Source organism: Vicia villosa, unplaced genomic scaffold (assembly GCF_029867415.1).
Source record: "Vicia villosa cultivar HV-30 ecotype Madison, WI unplaced genomic scaffold, Vvil1.0 ctg.000162F_1_1_2_unsc, whole genome shotgun sequence".
NCBI classification, from domain to species: Eukaryota; Viridiplantae; Streptophyta; class Magnoliopsida; order Fabales; family Fabaceae; genus Vicia; species Vicia villosa.
Window position 1 is genome coordinate 50,909 of NW_026705045.1, and position 7,189 is coordinate 58,097.

General features: G+C 35.3%; 1 protein-coding gene across 2 annotated transcripts; it reads right to left on the reverse strand.

Annotated features, from left to right (window-relative positions):
* Positions 1–381: 381 nt before the first annotated feature.
* On the reverse strand, positions 382–5,660 carry LOC131624778 (O-fucosyltransferase 1-like). Of its 2 annotated transcripts, XM_058895693.1 has the most exons (9): positions 5,388–5,660; positions 5,150–5,312; positions 4,977–5,055; positions 4,798–4,868; positions 4,494–4,582; positions 3,215–3,338; positions 2,839–3,122; positions 1,599–1,728; positions 382–1,444 (listed from the first exon to the last, which is right to left on the reverse strand). In XM_058895693.1, exons 1-9 carry the CDS (start codon positions 5,393–5,395, stop codon positions 857–859), a joined length of 1,536 nt encoding a protein of 511 aa, XP_058751676.1. In that variant the 5' UTR covers positions 5,396–5,660; the 3' UTR covers positions 382–856. The 2 variants fall into 2 exon arrangements, with proteins under 2 accessions (XP_058751676.1, XP_058751677.1); XM_058895694.1 differs by lacking the exon at positions 5,388–5,660 and having other exon boundaries at positions 4,961–5,055; positions 5,150–5,217.
* Positions 5,661–7,189: the final 1,529 nt, after the last annotated feature.

Below are 7,189 nucleotides of genomic sequence, written 5' to 3' on the forward strand. Positions count from 1 at the left end.
TTGCTTCATATCTCTTGTCAAGAGCAATTGGCAGATTTTCTTACAAAATCTTTGCCCTAAAAGCAACTACAATAGCTTTGTTTTCAAGCTTGACATGATAGACATTTACCATGCAGTATAAGAGCATACAAGTAATTATGTGATCAAACCTAAACTTGACTTATTATTGACTTTCCTTTTATAGTGACTAGTTTTTAAAAAGTGGTTAGAAACTTGCTATATTAGGAAACTTATTAGTTAAGTTTGTTTATGCAGTTTTATGGCTTGTTGAATAAGCTATACAGTAACACATTTGTTATCTTCATTCTCAATTCTCTCTTTTGTCATTTTTGATATGATAATTTGAATGTTTTAACAGTACTTAACCCTCCTTTATCTCAAAAAAATTGTAGAAAATTCACCCAAAAACATATTAAATAAATAAATAATAAAAACATATATATATAGGCAACATATTAGATACATATCCGCCTTCCAAGCATTCAACATCTAACATAGAAATGCCAGAAATCTCAACTTTCACTAGGTAACTAACTGTTAAGTGCCTTTCTCATGCACAGTCTACATAACATAACTCCAATCACATTGCCAGCTCTCTACTCAATATGTGTGATATTCCTTCTATCGTCTATACAATTAAATGAGGGAGTATACATATCATCTCCTTGAACTCTTGTTATTATCATTAACTATATCACTCCCTCGATAGAATTAATAACTCGAGACAAAAAATATCCCCTGAAAATCTGAATCGTGTTATAGGAGCTCGTTCCTATTTAATTTGGCACACAGCAGTCATTACTGCGGAATAAAAGAACCATTAGTTCAGAGCCATGAGTAATCCCGTTGTTTCCGCTCAGGCCTTTGTAGAGTTTGCGTCTGTGGCTTGTTTATTCAATTCATTATGCATAACACTTAAAACATCATTTGGTGGACATTTGTCTTCTGGGTTCTTTGGTGATGTTTGGCAGAAGCATTCAGGCCAAGAATTAGTATAGAAAGATTCAGGAGAAACACGCTTATGAGGTTCACCAAAGTTTGTTTTAAGCATGACTTTCCTTACAGCTTCATCAAAACCGGTCATTCGTCCCTTCTCTCTATCAATGAAGATGGGGGCAAGAGCCTTTCTGTCAGGTCTGATTGTAGTCCGGAAGCCGTAATAAAGGCGATGCCCAAGGAGGTTGTTTGCAAAGTTGCTTGGACCGTCATAGGTTGGCATGAAAATGTCAGAAAGAAGGCAGACCATGTAATCCACAGCAGAACCTGCCAATCCCCTCGTGTTCTCAGCAAGCTCTTCAGAGTTATCTACAGAAGTATGATTCTCAAGTCTAGGGAATAAACTTCGAAATGGATTCATAAATCGATCTCCTCCAAACAATTCACCAGCTGCAAGATATATCCTGGTAGAATTGTCAAAACCCAATGCACGCAAAATAAGACCAACCTGCAATTAGAATATATCAGTCTATATCCAACTAAATCATTGACATCATAACTTTCAACAAATTTGTAATTTGTAATTTGTGATCATCAACATGCATACCATTTTCCAGACAAAGAATCAATGAAAACATAATGAGAATGAAACTAATTTCTACCTCCTCGGGTGTCAATGGGCATTTTCCAATGGCTCTTCTTTCATTATAGATAAGTTTTTTAGGTGCAAAATTTTCTTCTCGATACTTCTTTAGAATCTTCTGCTCCTCTGGTGTAAATATATCAAAGCATCTACAATCACATTCATCTTTAACATGAGTGACTTAGAGAGAGAAGATTTAAATTATAGATTTAATTTTAAAAAATTGAATTTGTTTAATCCACCAAGAAAACAGATTCTACAGTTTCTTCTACTCTTGGATCAGCACTTACAGAACATGTCAACATGCTAATACAGACAGATAAGGCCAAACAATCTAGATATAACAGGAAGATATCCTCAATGAATATTAAAGAACATAATGAACTAGCAAAATCATTAATTATAATATAACATAGCTTGCACAAATAAATGAACCACATATCCACTGGGACAGACTTAAAAGCTTGCAGGTAAAGTTTACTAAAACGTTCAAAACCAGTTTAAGTGCAAAATTGTACCAACAAGTTTTTGAACTTCTTTATACGAATATTATACAGTTCAATTGTACTAAAAAAATTGTGGTGATTTTTCATATCACATACAGCTAGAGCCGGGACCTAGGAAAACAAATAGAAACAAAACTAGTTAACACCATGTTTGGATAAATCACCACAATTTATGAAGCGTCACCAATAACTCTAGATATGGTGCACCAATAACTCTAGCTATGGTGCTAGAAAACAGATGCACTATACCATCAAGATTGCTGGTAGCTAGTAGCTACAGCTCATTAATTCAGAGCTAACTGTGCCCTAGTATGAAATAAATAACCAACAACGATGTTGAGATATCAATATTTTTACAATAAATATCAAAATCTCTAAATCTAACAAAGGAAAATAATCAACCCGAGGAAAATATGCACATGTGCACAAAAGAGTTTCAATTTGTCAAATAATGTCATTTTCACCTAGTGTCCACTGTAATAGAGATTGGTAAAAAAGACTTTGAAGAGGCCATTAGAGATGTTTGGAAACAACAAAAAATATATCCGAAACAGATCCACAGATGGATTGAAATTTCATGCCTTTGATCTCATACTTTCGGAGAAAAGTTGGCATAAATATCCATAGCTTTGAATCAAAAGATAAACGCACATTTAAACCTTGCTAGTGTAAAAGATATTATAATATACCAACTACAACATATCTATATCTCAATTGATGTATGTGAACATGAAAGCATATCAGATTACTTACCCAGCAAATGACAACATATCCATCTCAAACCGAAGATGTATGGACATGAAGGGCCCTTGTGCACGTAGCTTATCAACTATTGATTCACTTAACTTCATAATATGTGGCTTGAATCTTAAAGCATGATAATTAACCCTACACCTCAATCTCTGGTACTCAGGATCGTCAATTTCTTCAGCTAATCGGTGTGAAAATGGAGTAAGATAGATAGCACCATGTTCTTTCATTTTCTTGAGTGCGTCGGTAGTATACCAACTTATAGGGGCATCTCTAGGAGGCCGGAGCTGTGTCAAAAAAACATTTGAAATTTTGAACATATTGTCCAGGAAATTAAAATGATTTCAAACTACTATCAATTGCCAAATTATTAGTCTACCTGAAACGCCTTTATTTTCTTCTTTTTGCCATTTTTCTCATTGTCTGGAATGCTTTCTACAATCTTTACATCAAACCTCAGTGTCTGGATGAAGTGCTCAACATCGTAGATACCATGGAAACCACTGCATGCAAATCAAACAAATAAATGATATAGGGCCTGGTGTAGTATAGTGTGACACCAGTTCATCACAAATTTAACAATCAATGAAACCAGAATCTGGAAACCATAGAAAAGGTGCCTCTTCTTCTAAATCAGAATAAGATTCTCATTAGAAACTACCAAAGGGTCCTAAACATAAACATTTAAATTAAGAAACTTAGCCTGGAAACTATGATGAATCGTGCTACACTGTATTTGAATTTTAGATGCAAATTTCCGAATTTAGAACAAACACATTTCTGTCTATATATCAGGGAAGTTTAAATAAATTAACAAACACCCAACTCAATAATCCATCTGACAAAGGAGCAAGCATCTCATGCTAGTTTGTTGGAAATTATAAATTTGAGATATCATGCTAAGAATGTGAAAAAGGTATACAAATAAATGCAAAGATTTCAATTTGTTTCTAAAAAAAATGCACTCAAGCTCTTTTTAACTCCTCGTGAGAAGAGGGAAAAGGAATTCATTTAGATGTAAGCAAATGAAATTTTTTCCCTCAGACAGTTATCCGCGCATAATATTTCTACACAAAAGTTAATCCAGCAGTTACTTGCTATATGAATAATAACTTTCCCAAAAACTATCTTCCAATTTCATATGAGGAAAATAGTATATACCATCTATTACCTGTGAAGTAGGAACAAATATATAACAAAAAAGGCCTTCAGCCTTCTAATGGATGGTCTAAGGAGACAGGTTAAAAAGAGCACAACAGGTGCCTTTTATTTGTAGTAAATTACATTTTTCTAGGCAAACTAAACACAAATTTGTACAAAATCCATGTTTCAATAATAAATGCATGTATTTTTATTAGTGTTTTTAATTTTTAAAAACTAAGACACTAATGTATTCCCTAGAGGAAGAAAGAGTTCAATGTATCCTAATATGTTAATAGACACCTAATATAATAACAATAATATTAATTATTCATCAAAAAAATAATTATTGATGAAATAGTTAATAATCACATTCAAATTGGGCAATCAACATACATATTCAAGAAAATATAAATAGCTTACATATCTTTTTCCGATTGAATCAAAATCAAAATTGGTGAATAAGTTTTGCACTTCATAACTTCAGAATTAAAATTTCAAGACAATTAAAGATATACCTTTCATCATGCCAAAAGGAGTTTGCATCCAACTCGGGCAGCACTAGCGTAGCATTCATAATCCGCGCAGCAAGAACAGCATTAGAGATCTACAGCATTAAAATACAAATATATAAACACAATACCCAGAACACAATATAACCACCATACATATTCAAAGACCCAGCCTATCAATATCACTACATTTATTCACCTAGCTTCACAAGCATACACAATACACTAAATCAAAACTACAAAAATAACAACCCATATACTCCTAAAAGTCCATCACATTTCACATAGAGAAAAGGAAAAGTGTACAAACTGCAGTGCGCTGCTGATTTAGCCCACCATTGCATCGAACACGCAAATAGCCATTACTCTTACTCGGAGGAGCTACAAAAACAAACATCAAACACGTGATTAGAAAATTCCATAACATCCATACTCAGATGAAAAATCTTGCATGAGAAACAGTCTGTAACTACAAGAACAGATAGATACGGTGCCAATGAGAACGTGGAGTAGACGACGGTCTCCATCCATCGGAGTCAGCATTGGTCCAAAGTTCTTCTAAACGGATCTGTTTAACAAATACAATAAATAACAAATCGTTAAATTGCACATTCAGCATTTGAAAAACGCGTAGATTCTAATCTGAGCAATTTCGCACGAACCTCTGTGCGAAAATTTGATTGAACATTTGAAGGTTTTGATGCAGAGAAGAACAATGAGAGCGTACAGATCAAGAGTACCGCAGCAGCAATTGACAACTTCGCGATCATTCCTTTGAATCCAGATCCTCCAGCATTCCTTCCATGCTGCCTGTGAAGTCCAGGTCTGCAATAAACGACATTTTCGATGTCTGAAAATCGAATCAAAATCCAAATCAATTTCGAATCAGTTTAACTGTACCTCCTCATAGTGGAGATTGAATAGTTTAGTCTTCTTATATGGATTCAGAACTTCAAGTTTAGGTTCGGAGAGGATTTAGGGAACGGAGGTTGGGGAAAACGGTTGGGGAAATGGACGCCGTGTCGGGAATCTGAGAAACGGTGGTTGCTGGTGGAGGAGTGGTGGTTGGGGAAGAAAGATGCAGCTAAGTCACCGTTGGACGAATGAAAATAGAAATTGGTTCGGAGATGCAATCTGGGACAGAATATGGGCCATATTGGCGGATTTGGAAAATGGGCTTATAAAGATGAAAAGATTGGGATCCTGCACCTCCACTGACCCCCTATGTATTTACCATTTTAATTCTTTAAAATATTAAAACTCGTTTTACAAAAGTATTGGACCAATTCGAATTTTTTCAAAACATCGGACGATTGCTAGATTTTTCAAATAGACTATCGGACATTTTTTTTATACCGGCTTTTAATGCAGTTTTACCGAATATTTGGAAATATCCGGTAAAAGACATATTTTTATCGAATTTTTTAAAAAAATGATCAAAATGCATACATTTTTCTGAATTTTTTGAAAAATTCGTAAAAATGCATACATTATACCGGTTTTTTTTAAATAACCAATAAAAATGCATGCATTTTAATCGTGTTTTTTGAAAAATTCGAAAAATAAGTATGGTTTGTACCAGTTTTTTCAAAAAATCTAGAAAATGTACATATTTTTATTAGTTTTTTCGAAAAAACTGGAAATAGTCATAGTGTTGCCTGGTTTTTTGAAAAATCTGGTAAGTTAAAAAATTATGTTTTTTCCAGTAAGAACTAGAGGATCAAGCAGCACGATTGCTTCTCGACAATGTGATAGAGCTGAGGCTGCTTCATCGAGGGCTCGTACAAAGGGAGATGACATGGAGGCTTCACATATTTGGGCGGGGAGAGTAATTTCTACTGGTTCTCACAATAGGCGGTTGGCGGCCAACCAGTTTCGTGCACCACGCAATACACGGCATAAAGGATCTAGACATACTACTGGATGGGCGAGAGACGATGAGTCAGTTAATATTCAGGAAACAGTTTAGGATGACATCCATATTGTGGCGGAGACAGAGTTGTCACATCCTTATGAAACGATAGAGTTGCCTCATTCTTATGAGATGGAGGATCCGACTACTACAGAGGCTACTCTGCAGACGGCTAGAGAGGCGCCTTCTATAGATGATATGGAAGTTACTCCTCTGGTTGAGACAGAGGTCAGTGCTCCAGCTTCGACAGAGTCGTTTGTACACACAGATGAAGGGTTTCCCAGAGGGCCCAGCGACTATTATGTGCTCATTGATATTCAGATCATGTGGCATTTAGATTATGTTAGTGAGAGGTATGCATATGATATGTTGATGAGATGAATTTATTTATTTTATTATACTTTGAAAATAATTAATGTTTTTGACTTTGTTTGTTACAAGACCAACCGCTGCTAAAGGTGCCCACCCACGGGGGATGCTAAAGAAGTTTTTACATGTGGAGATGCTAGAGGAGGTCAAGGTGATTGTTGATTATTGTAGTCTCATTTTACTTAGGGACTGTTCGCTGACCATGCTCGACGCTCAATTATTTACAACCTTTGTTCAACAATGGCATAAGGAGACATCTTTCTTCCATCCTCCATTTAATGAGATGGCTATTACCTTGGATGATGTCTCCTCGTTGTCCCATCTTCCCTGGTAAATAGTTTCTTCATCGCTCCTCTTATTAGCCAGGAGCTTGCACGTATGACTGTTGTACAAAACTTGGGGTTATTAAGGAGCGCGTTAT

What these genes read in the sequence shown, in the direction of transcription:
- LOC131624778 (XM_058895693.1), bottom strand. An exon ending in AATCAAATTTTCGCACAGAG is followed by an intron (nt 5,056 to 5,149) that starts GTTCGTGCGAAA and finishes TTTGTTAAACAG; the next exon opens with ATCCGTTTAGAAGAACTTTG. An exon ending in AGAAAATAAAGGCGTTTCAG is followed by an intron (nt 3,123 to 3,214) that starts GTAGACTAATAA and finishes TTTTTGACACAG; the next exon opens with CTCCGGCCTCCTAGAGATGC.